Source organism: Mirounga angustirostris, unplaced genomic scaffold, assembly GCF_029215605.1.
Source record: "Mirounga angustirostris isolate CCGP_5_RB_7025 unplaced genomic scaffold, mMirAng1.0.hap1 SCAF_9, whole genome shotgun sequence".
NCBI classification, from domain to species: Eukaryota; Metazoa; Chordata; class Mammalia; order Carnivora; family Phocidae; genus Mirounga; species Mirounga angustirostris.
In genome coordinates, this window is record NW_026991717.1 from 38,534,745 (window position 1) to 38,554,954 (window position 20,210).

The window sequence follows — 20,210 nt, forward strand, 5'->3', positions numbered from 1 at the left end:
TTCTTTACAGCACCTGCTAGGTCTGATATCATCCTACTTGCAATCACTTCCTTGATTACTGTCTGTGTGCCCCATGAGTGTGAGCTCCGGGAGCACAGGGAACTTGTCTTATTCACTGCTGGCCTGCAAGTGCTCAGAGCAGTCCTTGGCACAGAGTGACAGTAAGTACCCTAGACCCTAGAACAACATGGGGGGTAGGGGCACTGAGCCCTGTGCAGTCAAAAATCTGCATATAATTTCTGACTCCCTGAAAACTTAACCACCAATAGCCCACTGTTGACTAGAAGCCTCACCAATACATGAACAGTTGATTAACATATTTTGTATGTCACATGTATTTATATTATATTCTTACAATAAAGTAAGCTAAAGAAAAGAAAATGTTATGAGAATCATAAGGAAGAGAAAATACATTTACAGTGCTGTACTGTATTTACTGAAAAAAAAATCCACATATAATGTGGATCCGTGCAATTCAAAACTGTGTTGTTCAAGGGCCAACTGTATTTATTCAATGAATCAATGAATATACAATAAGACAAACTTTTAAAGAACAAAACCAAGCACCATGTGATATAATATTTTTACAGCAGGTGAATGCTGAATTAATTCTGGAATGTTAGCCTTGGGAGTGACATCACGTCACATCAGTCACATCACGTCCAGGTCTAAGTGGAAATTCTTTTCTCAGTGGTTCTGAACACCAGCCATATTGTTCTGCTTAAGGTAAGAGGGTTCACACCTCCCAGAGCCACGCAGCAACAGAAAACACTCGGTGTCCATCCCTAGGCTGTGAAGAGTCTGCCCTTGCAGGTTAATTCCTAAATTGCTGACCAGGTTCCTGTAATAGGTGCGGTGCAATGCAGGTGAGGATGCCCACCCAGATTCACGGGACACAACTCTCCTCCAGGGAGGACAGTCCAGTGGGAAGAACAGGAGGACGAGTACATCACTCACTCTAACCAAAAGTAGACTGTCAGAGATAGTCCAGATGAGCAATTTGAGGCTAGCCTTCAGAAACACACAGAGCAAACCTATTCCTCAGTCGACAGGAATGCTTTTCTGACTTTTTGAAAAGTCAGCTGTCATGGAGGTTCTTAATCTCCTCTTCTTCAGGTAAAAGCTGGCCAATTCCTTCAACCACTTCTCAACTCAAATACCAGTTCCTCCATGAGGCCCTGACCTGATTCTTCCTGAGGAAAGAGCTAACACTCACCACCCCTTCCATAGCCCACCACACGGGGCCTGCATACAGGCCACACATACAGATATGCACTCTAGACTGTGAAGTCCCATACTTACTTCTTCATCCATCTGGACACGGTCCGACAAGAGCCAGGCTGCCCCCACCAGCCAGCAGGGTGCCATCCACACAGCATGTACTCAGAATGAGACTGTTCAACAAATGTATAAAGGAGGATTGGAGAGGCACCATTCCCAGGCCCCCTGACAATTCTCCTCATGCCTCTCTGGCTGGTCTCTGAACTGTCCACATCTCTCTGTAGAAACTCAGTACCCAGAACTAGACACACGAATCCGAAAGTGGCATGCTACAGGATGAAGTCAAATCCCAATGTTGTACCCTCCTGATGAAGCCAGAGAAAGGAAAACTAGATCTCCTCCACCCTAAAAAAACACAAGTGTGCTAATGTTTATCTGGTCACAATCACTTCTGGTTGGGGACTTCCAATTTCTCTACAAAGAAACATTTTTACTAAAATAAAATATTAGAAAGAAGTCTTGCCACTTTAAAACTATTTTTCCCTACAAGGAGATGGTGTTGAAATACTTCGATTCAGCAAATTCTTACTTGAAATATTACCATAATGTATTGATTTTTACCAGACTCAATTGACTGAAAAGTTGTTTGTATAGCAATATTGGCCAAACCAATATACTAGAACAATTTTGTTACCCATAGTAATCAAGTGCATTTCTGAAGTCTAATTATACTGTCATAAAAATAAAGCCAAGATACCCTTTTCCAAGCAATAAAACAACAGGGGCTATAAAACAGGAAGAAGAAAAGGCTAAATAAATGAGATTTTTTAAAATTAAATTTAGTGTCTTTTAAGAACACCTCTGCCTCCTCTTCCTTCCCTTAAGCCAAGGTTAGCAGAAAATGATCAATACTTCAATCTCAATAAACTATTTCAATAATAGTTAATTCAGGTGGAAACAGAGTCTGAAAATCTCTGCTCAGTGACCTGTAACATCCTGTCATGTTGGTTGTATGCCAATAATCCATCATTGCCATAATGGATATGAGCACATGTGAAGTTATAGGAACATAGAATGGGGGGAGCAAAGGTGGGAAAGGTGTAGAGAATCACAAGCTCAGGTTCATTCTTTAGACTTTAATCAATACAATATACATTATTCTATGAAACAAACCTCTAACTGTGAATGCTGAGAGAGCGAAAGAGGGAAACATAATTAATTTTATTTGACAAACACTCACTGATTTTCTGAAAATATTAATATCCTTGCTTGTCACATGATACTTTAACACAATCCAGCCATACGTAAGTATTTAATTTTGCATTAAGATGATATCTTGTTTGCTTGTTTAAAATATGATCTTGGCTGCAAGGAAAAGGCTCTTCATTTGATTGGAAATTTAAAGTTAAAATAAATCAAACAATCATGCTGGCTCTTGGGTCAATATCAAAACCACTTAAAAACTACTCTTAATTTACAAGATGTACCTCAGGGAAAAAATATAAAGGAGTGGGGTCACTGATGCAGTGGGCAGAGAAGCAGGGGTCAGACCTACTGCTGATTTGGTTTGGCGCCTTCAGATTGGCCAGTGAAAGAGAAGTGAGAGCTTCCTGGGTACTATGTGGTTCCCAATATTTTCATCAAGGACTCTTCTTTATTATGTTTTTCCCCTCAGGAATCCCATGTTTGGGCATATTTTGTTTACTAAACAGCATTTAATTAGACAGCAATTCATGTGTTTTCTCATTTTACATAACTGACCACCAGAGCTTCTAATTTTCATTAAATACCTCATGTTACTGTAATGAGTTGATATAATTCCAGCTCCAAAACCACAAATGCAATGTTTTATTTGGACTCTACAACCGTATTACAAGGGCAGAATACAACTTAATAGTTCATGTGATCTCAGTCACTCTCTCCAAGGACCATTCTCACCCTTCTGCCCAACAAATATCTCATAAAATGGATAAGACAAAAGAGAGAAGGAGAGACCAACCCTTTGAGAATTATTATCCCATCCCTCTTCTTGTTGTCTCTGGATGAGTCAAATTAATTCTTAAATAATGGTTTATATCCAATCTTCAAAACACCATGTCGGCAGCATTTAAGCTATGCATTATATCACTGAGAAAATCCTACCCCAAATCCAGGTTTGACCGTTAATGTACTGTAGGAAGGAACTGGAGGCAGAAAATTCATTACTGTTTTCAAACACTTACACACTAGAATACATGACCAAAAAGCTGACAAAGCTGACTAATTTGTATTAAAGAAAAAAATAAAAGATGATCCTTACATACTTATTGGCTAACTGACTTATTAGCATGACTTAAGTCCTAAGAGTTAAATATTACTTTATTTCTGGACCCAGAGCTTAAGCAACTCCATCTAACAATGCCCCCAGGGAGCAAAGAACCTGAGTGACTGGCCTTCATTATCACAGAATGTTTCCAAAGTAAGTGGGCCTGTTAATTACTTTCATTTCAATGTGACATACTATCCAAAAAAAGAGGACAGTAACTAGTATGTTGGGTTAATGGATACTAAGTACTCAGTTTTAACACCTGAAAGAAAATTAATCATTCAAATACATGCCCTTAGTTTAGAAATTCCTATTCGTCTAGGTGAATGTTCTAAAACAATTATGCAGGCTCTAAACCTAGCTAGATATGGGGAGAATCCAATTAAAGAGCCCTACTAAAACCTGCTTGGGAAAAAAACCCCACTTGCCTCATTCTCATTTCAGCCAACATGTATAAAGCATCTTATTCTATCCTTAGGACTGGGCTGAGTACACTAGAAAATACAAGGAAACACAATGGACTCTGCTTGACCTTGAGAAACAACACCGCCTGGGGGAAAAATGCAGAGAGAAGAGGAGAGACGCTAGAATTCTGGCTTTGCCACTGAGTGGCCACATGACTGTGAGTCCTAGCTGTTTCCAGTGTTAAAATGGGCTTAACATTTTACTAGGTGTCCTAGAACAATCTGAAAATAAACTATGATAAAAGAGAAAAATACTCTGGAACTTCTAAAAAATCACTATATGTAAGATACAATAAATCATGACACAACTAGTAAATAGCAGGAAACATAGAAGTATACTAAGTACCATAATATAATACAGAATTTCTTAAAGTTAGTTAAACACAACTCTAACACAGTTCAACATCTGTGAGATGTTTGTAGATGTTCCTCAAAAAAAAAAAAAAAAAAGAGCCCCATGGTCAAGTAAGTATAGGGGACACAGGGCTTAATGATTTTTCTATTATTAGTACTACCATTAAGAGTAGCTAACATTTGGGCGCCTGGGTGGCTCAGTTGGTTAAGCGACTGCCTTCGGCTCAGGTCATGATCCTGGAGTCCCTGGATCGAGTCCTGCATCCGGCTCCCTGCTCGGCAGGGAGTCTGCTTCTCCCTCTGACCCTCCCCCTCTCATGCTCTCTCTCTCTCTCTCTCATTCTTTCTCTCAAATAAAAAAAAAAAAAAAAAAGAGTAGCTAACATTTGGTTAGGCAGTCATAGTGCTGTGCCTTTTCTATGCAACATCTCATTTAACCTCACAACAACCTTATGAGATGTTATTATCTCCATTTTACACATGGGCAAACTGAGGCAGAAGACATTATGTAACTTTCCCCAGGTCACACAGCTAGAGGTAGATGCAGGATACACTTAACCATAACACATATTGTTCTCTACTTTCTCAAGGTTTCTGAAATTCACTGTGAATCTCTTAGAGGGGGACAGAATATGTGTCTTTCCTGAATTTGGGTTTTTTTTGGAGCAACATGAAGCATTTTGGGAAATGGAGCAATAATGAAAGTGCATTCATTTTCTTTTCCTAAATTATTCTTCTTCCTAGGCATAAGGTCTACTTTAGTCTAAAGTATTTCCTTTATAATCCATTTCGCCCAAATTAGTAATCCAAGAAATACCAACTTAAAATTACCTGCCTAGGTCATTATCATAATACAGAGAATAACTCAGCAGGGGACTATGCACAGCATCCACAATACCACTTGGTTTAAATGTTTGGGCCCAGAATTTCATACTGTATAACTGGGGAGATATCCAGGCTTAAAGGGCAAAAATGTGATCAACTATTAAATAATATATATTGCAGTTACACATGATGTCCTATCCCTTGAAATTCACAACATCCCATCAAGTAAAGCAAATAAGAAAGAAATATTAAACTTTTGCTTTGCATTTATTAGCTTTATTATACTTTATAAGAAAAAAATTAAATAGGCCCATTAGGCATTTTTGTTACCAATGAGTGGATTTTCCAATATTTTCTTCATCTAGTTTATGTAGCATAGCCTATAATGTAATCATTTTGTTTGAAAAAAATCACAATTTTTATAGTCAACACCATTAAGGTAAATAAACTTAGTGTAGGATAAAGTCAATCATAACACATCAGACAGTTTTATAGAGACTTTAGTAAAGTGGATTCTCATTTCTTGATGATTATACCATTTTTTTTTGTGAGTGTGCTGAACTAAAAGCCACGGATATAAGAACAATATAACTGAAGCCCAAGCAGAAATGGAGACCAATATGAATGACAAGTGGTTATGCAATTTGGTTATCTTTACATTCTCTCCTTTTAAGAATCACCTAAACAATAAGATCAATGAAATGTCTTCTTTGTATAAGAAATATACTATGTAAAATAAAGTCCTAAAATGATCATGTTACTGCCACTCACCCTCTAAAAACAACCACTGTCAAAAACATATTAAATCTTACAACATGCGGGGCACCTGGGTTGCTCAGTCAGTTGAGTGTCCAACTCTTGAATTCAGTTCAGGTCAAGATCTCAGAGTGGTGGGATCGAGCCCCAGGTTGGGCTCAGCGCTCAGTGGAGAGTCTGCTTAGGGATTCTCTTTCTCCCTCTCTCTCTGCCCCTCCCCCTGCTTGTGTGTGAGCACACATGCACACTCTTTCTCTCAAATAAATAAATCTTTTTTTAAAAAATAAAAAGTTAAAACTCTTCCAACAATCATACTGAGCACTAGCAATGGTAGATAAATGAGATCAGGATAAGTTGCATGTTAACACAGCATTCCAGCAGTTAAAGAACTTGTGCTAAAGATGTGTAAGATAATGTGGCCCTGATGAAAGGAGAACTTCTAGCCATGCTTCTTAGCTAAAAACAAGAACAAGGCAAACAGGGAGTTACTGTTTAATGGGCACAGGTTTCAGATTTGTGAGATGAAAAGAGTTCTGGAGATGGACGGTGTTGAAGGTTGCATAACAGTATGAATGTGCCTAATGCCACTGAACTGAAGGCTTAAAAATAGTGAAGATACTAAATTTTATGTTAAATGTTCCTCACCATAATTAAACAAATAATAAAACATTAACATGATCTAGGGCGCCTGGGTGGTGCAGTCGGTTAAGTGTCTGACTCTTGGTTTTGGCTCACGTCATGATTTCAGGGTCGTGAGATTGAGCCCTGCATCGGGCTCCACACTCAGCGCAGAGACTGCTTTTTTTTTTTTTTCAGAGTCTGCTTAAGACTCTCTCTCCCTCTCCCTCTACCCCGCCCCCCCCTCTAAAATAAATAAACCTTTAAAAAGACAAACAGAAAAAACATTAACATGATTTTATGCTGTAATTTTTCCTTGGTAGATGGGCATGTTATTTCTATTTCTCTGCAACCTCCCCTTTTTGTTATTAACCTATGTTTTAAAAGAAAAGATTAAAATCTTAACATCTGGGATATTATTTCTAATAAAAATCATCTGCTGGAGTTTGGTGGTCTTATGTTTCCCCCCTGCTAGAATAAACCAGGACAGTAAATTCACAAAAGGACTTCAAATTAAAAATATGAACATGCTTGAGAGTTAAACATCTGGTTAAACAGAACACATGAATCGGCTAGGCGTCTAAAGAAATGATTTTGGATTCCATCTGAAGTCAATAAAAGGAATCCAGAGAGTTGAAGAGTTGCTAGAAATCTTTCCTGTTTTATTATATCTGGCTATAAGCATAAAAGCATTAGTAAAAGCAAGGTTGAGGCTTTGAAAATTGCTCCCTCACAGGGAACTCAAGAGAAGCAAATCAGAGTATGCAGGTTCCTTCTTCTTTCCTTTCAAAGGGCATCTGAACCCAAGAACCTTCAGAACAGGGTAAAAATTCAAGTCAGATAAGAGTAAGAAGGAGAAGAGTAAGATGAAGAAATGTTTTTTATGCAGTACTGGCGCTGCTTGGGAAGGAATGCTAGTATATCCAGGGAAAGACAAGAGTGACTCAAACCCATCCGATGTATTAGGCATAAGAACATTTTAAGGGCATGGCCTAAGGAATATGTAAGCAATATGCTGTTATTTAATTCTCTGAATTATCACAGTGGAAGCACTTAACTTTAAGACCAACTACTCACAGTACCCAGACACAAGAGAGGGAACAGAAACAGGGGAAGTGGGAGAGGGAGAAGCAGGCTTCCCATGGAGCAGGGAGCCCGATGCAGGGCTCGATCCCAGCACCCTGGGATCACGACCCGAGCCGAAGGCAGACACTTAACGACTGAGCCACCCAGGCGCCCCTGAACGTAAGTTCTTAAAGGACTAAACTCAGGAGAACAGACTCACATCCTGGCTCTACCTGCAGAGAAGACCGAAGCCCTGAGTGGGTGAATGGGTCAGCTGACTGAGAAGAAGCTTCTAACCCCGAGAAACCTAATTCTATGCCAAGCCTGCATCTGTGTGTGGAAGATGTTCTGGGATTTTAGGATGTGACCCTTCATGGTCACAGGGCAATAGGGCAATTTTTATCTATAGTCATGTGGTTAGCAAACACTTAAACTTCTAAGAACATTAGTAACCAATTATAAATTGTTTCACAACTTTGAAGATATGTATTAATATCAACATTAAAACATCTAAGGTAAAAACACAATCATAATGTGATGCAGAGTTAGTGTATATGTGGAAAACAGCTCTCTGGAGGAAAGCTTTATTATTCCCTCAGGGCTTTCTTACAGAGTATGGATTTTTTAATTCCTAGTGGAATATTTTTCATACACCATTGCAGACTATTAAGTACCAGATATTACATTATGTAGTTTAAACTTTGCACTACTGCATGAGAAAGACTTCCCTGTCGAGAGAACTATTTTTTACGGTTAGCATTTTTTAATATGAAAATGAACACTCCTTTAGGGTAAGATCACTGCTACTGGAATTTGGGAGAATTTTATAACTTAACATATTCATCAATGTGTAGAAATTCTCTCAGGGGACTCGGGTGAGGAGAGAAGGAAATATAAGAGGAAGAAGGCTTGTTAATAACTTATGGTGTCAACACAGGGCAAAGCAATGGTATTTATAAGGGCTGTCTTCCACTGGGTGCAGCTGTAAAAGGGCAGGGGACTAGCACAGGGTGCCAGCAAGTTTAAAAAAAAAAAAATGGTGTGAAAGAGTGAAGGAAAAAAATGCATTAAACTTCAGGCCAGTTAAAGGTACGCTTGCTAATGGTGGACTATTAACTGCTCACCCAGGAGAGATGGAGACGCAGAAATATTAAAAAGGCAATATAAATGCACTTTTCCAAGCAATTCCTGAGAAAATAGATGCCTTGCAGAATTTTGGAGTCAAAAGTGGAAATAAAATCTAAGTGCTGGTCATTTAAAAATCTTTGCCACGGAGAACTTGAGTACTCACATTTGGCTAAAGTGGATAGAAAGTTTAAATGAAATCGACTACTCACTTGTAGACTGTGCCTCCGTTGCCATGGCCAAGAGTGTCTCGATACCGTATGTCTTGTTCATTCATCTCCACGAGAAAGGAAGAAAAACAAAAAGGGTGTCATGCTGTGGATGGAAATGTCAAGGAAAAGCAACTCTGGGCCATAAACAACAAGCAGTCTGGGTCATTTCAAGTTCAGCTGCAAGAACGAGAAGATCAATACAACATTTGCTGTCCAATTTATAAAAGACGATACCAAGGGACAAAGTGATGGAAAGTTTAATGACAATTTGTTTGCCTGGGTCATTTCATTAAAGTTTGATAAAAGGTGTCAAAATGGAATGATATAACATAGCTCAAAAGGGTCAGGTCAGAGATACTGATAAGAACACAGTCTCCAGTACTACACATAACCAATGCCAATAGCACATAACCAAAGTCAAACTTGGGAAGACAACACACACACACACACGCGCCCGGTAATCTAATGCACAATCTGTAAATAAATCAGTCAGGTGACCCCATAGCTAACATTAAACAAACTAACTGAATAATGTTAATGATTTTCCTAAAGGAGATACAGCTTTTCTTTGGAAACAGTAAATTAGTATACAGCGGTAACTGGGTAGAAATAATATTATGCTGATGGAAAAGTGCCAAATGAGTGCACTTTCAAATGCACACACAAATATCGTAATGCATAAAGGGAAAACATATAAGCATGTGATTCCTATAAACTAAAGTCATTTTCATAATTTAATATGTTAAACAGCATGCACATTTTCCCTGGTTCTGTAAAACTATTACACCACAAATACTACTCTCGTTTGTATCCTGAATAGGAGTCAATTATTTTAGTGCCCACAAAATAATGTTTTAGAGTTTTAAAGAACTCCCTAAATTATTTATCAAATGACTTTAAGACCAGTCAGATTACATTTGATGCATTCAGTAATTTTCTACACACTGGTCCAGTTGCTTAAAAATTAACTGCCAACTTTATTCACTAAATGGATTCAATAAAAGTGTTATTTTCCATATAGCTAAAGCTTGGGAAAAGCCATAGTAAGCCGTGGGAAAAAAAAAAAATCAATTTCCAGGGAATTGCACTGCCTTGCATGGGCAGAAAATGGATGGAGTTTTTAATTCAATATCACCTGGAAAAAAATAGTTTGCTTTCAGACCATTATAGTAAAGCTTTAAATATTTTGCTCTAAACATCCACCAATTGAATAAAGCAAGCCTCCATTTATCAAGGGAAATATTTTTCTTCTATACATTTCTGAGGTTGAAGCTTCAGAGAGCTGTGATAATTAGGAGTACAGCGCAGGTACCAGAAACAGCTTCCTTTCCAAGCCATTCTGCCAAGCCCTAAAAGAATATTGACAGATTAATGTGTAAAGGCCAATTCAACACCCAATTTAATTGTAGTACAACCTGATTGATGCAATTTGCAATCAGCTAATTACTGTCTTTAGGGTCAGAGGTAAAATGATAGACAAGTCAGAAAAACTGGCAACTATTTTCCTCTTTGAGGGAAATTTTGTTCTTCATTACCTTTATATTACTAATGCAGAAAAAAGAAACCATATTTTAACCTATATAAAAGATGGAGCATGAAGAAAAGAAAACTTCATTACTCTGGACCAAATAATAAATTTTAAAACAGCAGGAAGAAGAGCAGCATACGAAATAACTTGAGATGCTAAGGTAGCAGAGCTGTTACTGGGTTTACTTGGATCAATGGGTATGAAGGACACACATGTAAATTGCAGTATCTATTTGCCAGTACGAATAGGCTAATTCCTTCAAAGCATTTCTCAAGGCAGTCTGAACAGCACTCTAAACCTCATTTGTACCATTAGCTTGCCTAACAAGCTGCACCCTTATCAGGGCCCAAAGTAAATTTCTAGGAGAACAAACCTTGAAGAGTATATATAGGATTCAGGCTCTAGAAGGACCACACTCTGAGACTGCACCCCTTCCACCACACCATCAGGGCCTTCCAGATAAAAGAACCAGTAGTTTCCTCTCAGAAAAATACACATGCCGAGACATATTGTTATTACACATTCCAACAGCACACTGGGATGGACCTAGGCCTTTGCAGGAAGTTGGAGGAAGAGAAGGCAAAGGACTAGGTATGGCATGTCTCTGAGCAGCTTCAACCATTATAATCCTGACATTGTAGTTTTTTGTTTTTTTTTTTACCTCTAATACCCAGGAGGTTGAGAAGTGCAGCAGCCATCCACCCCACATCCCCAGCATTCCAACCTGACCAGGAGTGGTAGGCATCCAACAGGGAACAGGTTGAGAGAGGTTGTATATTGTGTGTCTGTGTGTGTGTGTGCGCGCGCGCGAGCACATCCATGTGCATATGCTAAGCACTGGGTAAGCAAATTCAAGGATAGAAATTTGGACTCCCTCAGACAATAAGACTGTAAGAGCCTCATAAAGATAAAAGTGGTTTTGGAGTGAAAATTCTAAAACCATCTCACTTAAAAAGACAGTATCCATAAAAAGGTAGTTAAAGTGTTTCTACAATGTTTTAAAGTTTTATAGACCTTTGTCCGGCCTCTGAAGTGACTGATAGATTTTTATATTAAAAAAATCAGATTCTTTTCCTTTTTGCTCATTTGGATTTTCTAATTTTTATATAGTATGCAAATATTATTCACGTAAAAAAACATTTAAAAGGAAAACCATCAGAGCCAAGCTCTTGAACGGATTACAACCAACCTTTTGAGAATCTCTAATCTCCAATCAAAATGGGTTACTTTAATTGATTTTAACTATGAAAAAATCACTAACAGGATCAATTAACAGGTGAAAACATTGTTGCCTTTTTTCTTTAGATAAGCATATTAATTCAACTTTTCTAAATGAAGCACAGAAAGAGTGTTCATTTTGATACAAAAGTGGGATTTATATGCCTACAGCATACAATATTTAAATATTACAGTTGGGATCAAGTATCACAAAAATCACAGAACTGTACAGCATTTCAAATGCACAGCCCAACTAGGTCACAAAACTAGTCAATAACAACTAGTCAAGGTTAGAACTCAGTCCTTCAGTATTCTCTGCTCAGTGCCATTATCTTAGCAGCTGATGTCCTGGCTAAGTATGGAGGGACATTCTCTCCCATCAGGCTCACTGGCCCACAGGAAGGAAAATAACCAACGGAAGGGCACTAACAAGTTAAAAGCAATTTCATTAGCTGCGGTTTTTGTTTTTAAAAAGAGAAATGTTTCAAAGATCACATAGCTCTTTATAGAGAAAAGAGGTGCAATAACATTTTTATTCAATAGAGATACTGAATTATTTTTAAATATAGCTATTTCCTTGTTTTGACTAAAAAAAAAAAACAAAAACAAATAAGGGGCGCCTGGGTGGCTCAGTTGTTAAGCATCTGCCTTCGGCTCAGGTCATGATCCCAGGGTCCTGGGATTGAGCCCCGCATCAGGCTCCTTGCTCAGCCAGGAGCCTGCTTCTCCCTCTCCCACTCCCCCTGCTTGTGTTCCCTCTCTCACTGTGTCTCTCTGTCAAATAAATAAAATCTTTAAAAAAAAAAAGCAAATAAAAGGCAGAATACTAGATGTGAGAGAAGAAAAAGAAAAAGCCATTAGAGTTACAATTACATGTCAAATGAAAGACAGCAAATGACCTGGGAGAAATGACAGGCACTGGGGCTCTGCTCCTGCTGAAGGAGTCAGGGGCTGGGAAAGAAACATGGACTAGACAGGACAACCCACGGGTCATGTCCATGTGGGTAGGTAGGGGAGAGGGTCATGCAGTGTGGACTTCCATACAGTCTCATTTATGTTTTAGTCTTCATATGGGATGGAAGATGAACCATAAGAATCTAAGAGTTTTATATAGTGATCTTAATACAGCTTTTAAAGCTAATTTTACAGTAGAATTCCTATTTTTCCTCCTCCTCCTTTTTTTTTTTTGGACCACAAAAAGTTTTCCTAAAGGCATCTGAAGTTCTCAAAATAACCAAACATGCAGCAGGATCAGAATTAGTTCTAGGATCTGTGGCTTCTCAGTACATTTAATACTTGATTTATCGGGAATAGGAAAACAGTGTTACAAAATCTAAAACACAGAAAGAGGGAAAACAACTTCAGAGATGCAAAGGTCAAAGTCATTCATCCTTGGAGTAACTGTGTACTTTTTTAATCCTTTAAATTGACCCACTGGGCCATTTCTAATCAGTTTCAAATCAAGGGCCAATGTTAAAGAGATGATACTGTACTAAAACTGAAGTAGGAAAAACACATCACAAAAACACACCAGTGGCACTGATTTATAGCTCTCAATGAAACATGCCTAAAATAGCTTATGATTTGGCTTTTTTTAAGCTAGAAAAAAAGGAATCTTCCATCATTAAGTGGTAAAAGAAAACAATGTCTCCATTCCAAGGACTAAATGTTAAACTTTAAAACGTGCTTGATTTAATATAATAGTAATGAAATTAATGGGAAAAATGAAATGGAATTCAATTATGGATCAGCAAAGAAAATATTCTTTGTTTATTGCCTGCCTGTGTTAAGAAGAATCAGTACCTATCGCTTATAAATCATTAAAATAAAAATGCTCAATTAATCCTTATTTTATATGGAAAGGTCTGACAGAAACTAGTCCTATCACTAGACCTTTGCTTCACAAATCGAAGCAATAATGGTTTCAGAAAGCAGTCACACTCTATGAGCAGACAATTGGAGAGATTTAGTAAATCCCACTTTATAGAGCAGAGACTAATCGGAAAACACAAGCCAGTCAAATGTTTCTTATGAACTGTTGACACTATATCAATGCTGAATCAATTGGTGGCATTTACTCTGAGTGACAGAAAAGAAATAAATATTTATATCACATAACCTATATCAATGAACCCAGGCAGAAAGCTATTTCTAACCTGTCAATATTTGATTATCTTGAAGAATCATGTCCCTTTCTTTTAATGATTAATATGAATTCCTTATTAAATCTAAGTGGAGGATAGTGGAAAGGCAAATCATTATTAATGCTTGAGAGCATAAACCACTAAAATAAAAAACTATGCTCAAGTGTTAAAGTATCGTTAAATGTGACTTACATCTTCCATATCAAGTGGTGTCCGTGTTCAGCCCAGAAATTTGACACCTCAGCTGTGCACGTTACCTCACTGCAGAGTGATCTTGCTCACTCTTTAGTTACCCTAGAGCACCACGGAACTGAGAAATTAGTACAAGGAGTAGGTATTATGAGGACTTCCAAAGGTGGGTTTTTCTGTTTTGTTTGTTCTTGTGAATGAAAGTAAATACAATAAAGGCTGCTCCTTGACAGAAAGAAAATGTCACACTGTTTAACACAGGGGTTATCCCATTCCCAAGGGAAAACAATAAACTATCTTTAAGTGTCAAAAATCATTGTTGTGACAATCTTCCACCACTGAGAACCTCATAACTGAGACCACTACGATATTTGTGGTACTAGGTCTGTTGTCAAAACAGTAGGAACATTTCAGAACGCTTATTTTTTTGCACTAGAAATAAACTGTTTTTCATCTTTGAAAGAGGAATCTATGACAGGTTATTTTCCATTGCCTGGGCTGAACAAATGTAGTTAAAGCTTCTTAATTTATGTCAATTTTGAAATATATTTTCCAGTTAAAGAAAGCAAGTGACTCATACATAAGTTACAATTAGTAACTAGAACGCAAACGTGCTGAAGAGACATAAACATCCCAGGCTCAATGTTTCTGCTTTTCGTCAGGTTTTGTCTCGTACTGGCTCTGAACACGTTCGGGGCACTAGGCGCATTTGTGGACCTCAATCCAAAGAAACCTCTGGCTGCTTGAAGTCAAAAGTATTAGGTAAACACTCTCTAAAATTTTGAGGCCGTCAAGATGACACATACAATACCAGGTTCTCATTAGCTATAAACAGAATACCTAAGGACTAGAATTCACACACTGGATGACGATCAGATGTCAGAACCAGATCAACCTATTTTTTCCAACTGTATTCAAGCAACTGTGCTAAAGAAGCAGGGCTTCAAGAAGCACTACCCACCAGTCACCACTGTAAGGCATGCGCATCTATTAGGCCACAAAGTTACAGGTGATATTAAAGGACAAGCACGAGGACCCAGCTTTGTCTTCTTGACGGGCTCCGCTACAAGTACTTGATTCATGAAATGCCAATGAGCCTTGGAGAGGTCAGCGTGTGAAGGCACTGAATAAGCATCTGAGATAATTAAGATTTCAGCCTTCGAAACATGGACGGGAAGTGAACAGCAGTTAAGAAAATCAATAAGAGTCTTTTATTTGCAGTGACACAGATGTCTCAGTCAATAGAGCCTAATAGGCAGGCTTGATCGCAACGGACAGGCGCCTGCCTCCAAGGCTATCAAAGGGCTTCCTCTATAACAAACATTAAAACGCATTTATGTTGCTATTGAAGAATCGAGGACCCTGTAGGTAGCTTAATTTGCCAGTGTATGTTTAAAAGCACTATACTATTGCAGATGTGTCCATTTACTTGAATCAAAATTAGTGAGAAATACGTGGCCTGCAGGCCCGTCTGTCCCTCTCTGGCTGGGGTAGGTCATTTGGCTTTAGAGGGCCAGTTGACCGGGCAAACCAAACCAAGGGCTTCTCAAGCCAAGGAATTTTAAATGCCAAAGGTCAGCTGTTACTCTGTTTCCCTAAAAAGCCAGCGTTCCTTTCGGGACAAAAGAAGGAGCCAAGGTAAGAAAGGAACGGTTTTTCCTCTTCTCCTCAAAGATAATGAAAGCAGCAGACACCTCCCGAAGCAGGGCCATTTCGACAACCCATGGGTTGACACACTTGTTCAGAACTGATTAACTTTTTTTAGACTGAGATGGCAGCAGGGTGTGTGCATGGTACTTCAATCTGCTGGGAGTGAAACCCATTAGCACAGTTTGAAAAACGTGCTGCAAATTGTTCTGCCAATCAAATTAAGCCACTGTAATTCATTTATGACAGGGACACGTTCGCGGGCTCTTTATCTGTTTATTAAGTTTATGGATACAAAAACTGGACAGTAACAAGTTACTGCTACGTGAAAATCTTAATATGTAATGACACCTACCTGGCCATTGGCTAATATTTTTTTCAGTTCAGCAGAAGACTTCTTTAAGCTGAAAAGGGAAGACATGATTTTTAATGGCAAGATCATGGACACCTTGGAACACCATTCAGAATTTTGCACTAAAATACGCCTTTGTTTTAGGTGTAGACATGGACTACACTCTTTACAACCTTCTTTCTACATAAAATTTTTTCCAAAGTAACTGGCCTGATGGAAAAGGTATTAATAAAATCCTGAAACCCTAAAGCAACAAAGAAGCCTACAGTCACCATGAAGCAGACTACCTTATGGATTACTTCAGTGACCTTTTTTTGGCTATTAGTCCTGCTGCCTTTGGGTAGCCTTTCAGTGGCTATTTTATGTGGACTCTGTCATCTGCTAAATACAAAGTACTTAATGATGCATTCTTTGGATGTTTACAGAAACAAGAAAAGAGAACTTCAAAAGATAAAACAGATAGTTTAAGTCCTGATCTTTTACTACAGTTAAGAGTTATAATTCAGCTTGCTGAGAAGCAAATGTGCAGCAGAAATCAATTCTGGGACTCACTAGCTGTGTGAACTGGGACAAGTCCGTTACTCATCCTCTCTGAACTGCAATGTAAAATGGGGGAAATATCAACTTTATAGGGTAATCAAGAAAATTAAATATTACAAAAAGCTCATGCACATAGTAGATACTAAATAAATTTCAGCTGCCTTCTCTTTCCTTTTCTGTCCTATAAGTGGGAGAGCCGGCTTCCACAGTTATTTAAGAAATATGAAAATGTTCTTCTCTGGACATATATGGCTATGTAAACACCTATGGAAAAGTGGCCAGGGGATGCTCTGAAGCCCTTCTAGCTTTAAAATGAGTTAGACCCGAAGATATCCACCCAGTTAGCAGAGTGGTGTACAAAATAGCACCTCATCTCATCAATGTTCTAATTGGAAATTTAAAGCTTGTTAACTCTATTCTTTATCTACTCAAACCCTCTACCCATCTACCAAATTAGCTCTCCTCCCTTGTGTTAGTGATCTGTGTAGATGCCTTTCTCCCCACCACACCCACCCTAAGACTGGGAGATCCCCAAGAACATGGACCACATCTTGATCTCCTCTATACACTCCCTTCCCTTCCCATCCTTGAACGTAGCCCAGTGACTTGGCCTGTGCTAAGTGTTCGGTAAATGGTGGTCGTGGTTCTGGTTGTGATTTATCATACAGCAGTCACAGGCACACATACACACACATGCATTTGGTACCTTTAGTAAGTTATAATCAAGAAAGATCTCAGACTTCAAGTTTGACCATACTTGCTATTTCAAGTTATGATCATTCTTCTTTCTAAATATTTCTTAAACTCCTGCTATGGTCAAATGCAAACTATGGAGCCCCAGTCCCTACTTTCTACAGATTTTATAAAACATGCCCTCCACCAAGGATTCTAAACTTTTTTTTTTTAAGATTTTATTTATTTATTTGAGAGAGAGAACGAGCGAGTGAGAGAGAGAGCATGAGCAGGGTGAGGGGCAGATGGAGAAGCAGACCCCTTGCTGAGGAGGGAGCCTGACTCAGGGCTTGATCCCAGGACTCCGGGATCATGGCCCGAGCCAAAGGCAGACACTTAACCCACTGAGCCACCCAGGCACCCCAGGATTCTAAACTTTAATAATGTCCTCCCAAGTTGAAGAATTCATGTACTAAAGTGGCAGTTAAGAATTATGTAGAACAAGGGGCTCCTGGATGGCTCAGTTAGTTAAGCGGCTGCCTTCAGCTAGGGTTCTGATCTCAGGGTCCTGGGATAGAGCCCCATGTAGGGGTCCCTGCTTAGCACGGAGTCTGCTTCTCCCTCTCCCTCTGCCCCTCTCCCCAACTCATTCTCTCTCTTTCTCAAATAAATGAAATCTTAAAAAAAAAAAAAAAGAATTTTGTAGAATGAGACTGAAGTAGAAACACATATCAAAAAATAAACTGCCAAAATCAGTCCAGTTAAGAAAATAATAATAGCAGCTATCATTTATTGGATGATACCATGTGCCAGGCATGGTGCTAAATGCTATTACTTATTTTCCTGATTTAATCCTCACAGTAACTATAGTCCTGTGGGAATAATTTATTAAGGAAACTCAGGTTCAGACCTCCTCAGTCTGTCTCTCTTACACACACACACACACACACACACAGAGTTTTTTCCTTGGAAACATTTAGATCCTTGTATTCCCACAGATGACTCCCAATTTAACAGTTACGATTATTGTAAAAACAGAAATAACCAAACAATGCCCAGGCAAGACTTCTCCACAGATACCCATAACGTCATACAACTTGAAATAATAACATTTTGATTCATTGCATTTACAAAACACCTTTCATCCAAGAAACAAAGTGTGGTTCCTTAATACAGCTTCATCAATCTTTCTAACACTGGAGGTAGATAGATGAAAAGTTTAATCATCCTGATTTTACAGAAGGAGAAAGCCACAATATTTAGGAAAGGCCTTGACTTGGCAGTGGGACTTGAATTCAGTAATTATGGCTTAGCAACACCATGTGGCTTAGTAAGCTCAGTCTAATAAACAATCATCCACCTAAGGCAAAGACCAATTCATACTTTGAGAGTAACCGAGGAGAATGCTGATTTCATTCATTATGCAACGTCTGACTACCACTTGGTCTCATTAAAAGAAAAATTCTGGGGGTGCCTGGTTGGCTCAATCAGTTAAGCGTCTGCCTTCAGCTCAGGTCATGATCCCAGAATTCTGGGATTGAGCCCTGCGTCAAGCTCCCCACTCAGCAGGGAGTCTGCTTCTCCCTCTGCCCCTCACCCTGCTTGTGCTCTTTCTCTCAAATAAATAAATAAAAAACTTAAAAAAAAAAGAAAAGAAAAATTCTAGCAATTTTCTTTGTTCCTCAGTTTATTCAATATTTTGTTTATTTGTAATGGTCACAGTGACTTGGGCTATCCAAAAATTAAAAAAAAAACAAAAAACCATTTTAAAATTTAAATGTGATGTTATTGTAAATCTGCTATGACACTTTTCTTTAAGAAGACACTGAGACATCTAAAGAAGAGGAAACGGGTGAGGGGACAAGAAATAATGTATCAGAGAGGCTTGAATGAGTTGGGAGAATTTAAATCAGAGACAAGACTTAGAGGGAATATAAATTTGTTCACCCACTCATTCACTCAAGCATTACTGACTATCTCCTATGTGCCAAGCATCATATTGGGAATTGGGAATTCAATAATGAATATGCTACAGTCATGGCCCTCAGAGTAGAGAATCTATCGGGGACAGAAGCGATTGTAATACAATGTGCTAACTGCCACAGTAAAAGCAGGCACCAGGGGATTAGGGAAATTCATAGAGTAGATACCTGGTATGGACTAGGAGGTGGGCAATCATCAGAAGAAGGTAACAGCTTGGTTCCTCAAAGATGACCAAGGCTGGCCAGACTGGAGATGAAAGAGGGAACAAAAAAAAGGAAGAAAAGCAGGAAGGGCCAGGAGTAAGAGAAAACATGATCCACTGAGGGCACCATGCATTCATCAGCAAAGCTAGAACATCAGGTAGGAAGGGGCAGAGTGGGCAGGGGGCCTACATGTGAGAGGCTGTTGCTCACCTGCAGCCAAGGTTGCATGCTGTCCTGAAGGTTCTGAGGAGCAATGAGCAGCTATAAAGGGTAATGTTGGGCTCAGCATGCGTGTCAGCAAGATCGCTGTGGCTGCAGTGTAGAGGAGGGACTGTACAGGGCAAGACTGGAGGGAGGAAACCAGCAGGTGACTGCCACAGTCATCTACAGAGCCTGAACTGCCTCGGCAGCATCGGGGCAGCTTGCCAGTGGATGGACTCCAGTGGGACTCAGAGGGACATACGTAGGGACTGACAGGTGTGGCGCTGAGGGAGGCCCAGGAAGCAGTGAAGAATGCCTGGCAAGTTAGCAACTGGGTGGGTGTGGGAGAATTTGCCAAGACAGGAAATCTACAAGAAGTACGTTTGGAGGGAAGACGACGGGAAGAGCTACCTAGAAGAAGGAACAGCTCTGTTCTTGAGGGCTAAATGAAATCTTTATGAGTGGGCGCTAAAGGGAGACCCATCTCAGCTCATGACAAAGAGTGTTCTAAGACAGCGCTCTGTGAAAATGGACAGGCTGCCATGGCCAATAAAGTGCATTCATGCTGTAAGGGATATTCACGAAGGG

At 39.1% G+C, this 20,210-nt stretch overlaps 1 protein-coding gene across 16 annotated transcripts in view; it reads right to left on the minus strand.

Moving 5' to 3' along the window:
• MAP2K5 (mitogen-activated protein kinase kinase 5) overlaps nucleotides 1–20,210 on the minus strand; it is a 245,996-nt gene that overhangs the window by 181,206 nt on the left and 44,580 nt on the right. For all 16 annotated transcript variants that reach the window (XM_064570255.1, XM_064570254.1, XM_064570250.1 and 13 more), the window contains exons 7-8: nucleotides 16,027–16,075; nucleotides 8,946–9,010 (exon numbers count right to left, since the gene is read on the minus strand). In XM_064570255.1, coding sequence (XP_064426325.1) covers nucleotides 8,946–9,010; nucleotides 16,027–16,075 — 114 coding nt within the window. The remainder of the gene's footprint in view (nucleotides 1–8,945; nucleotides 9,011–16,026; nucleotides 16,076–20,210) is intronic.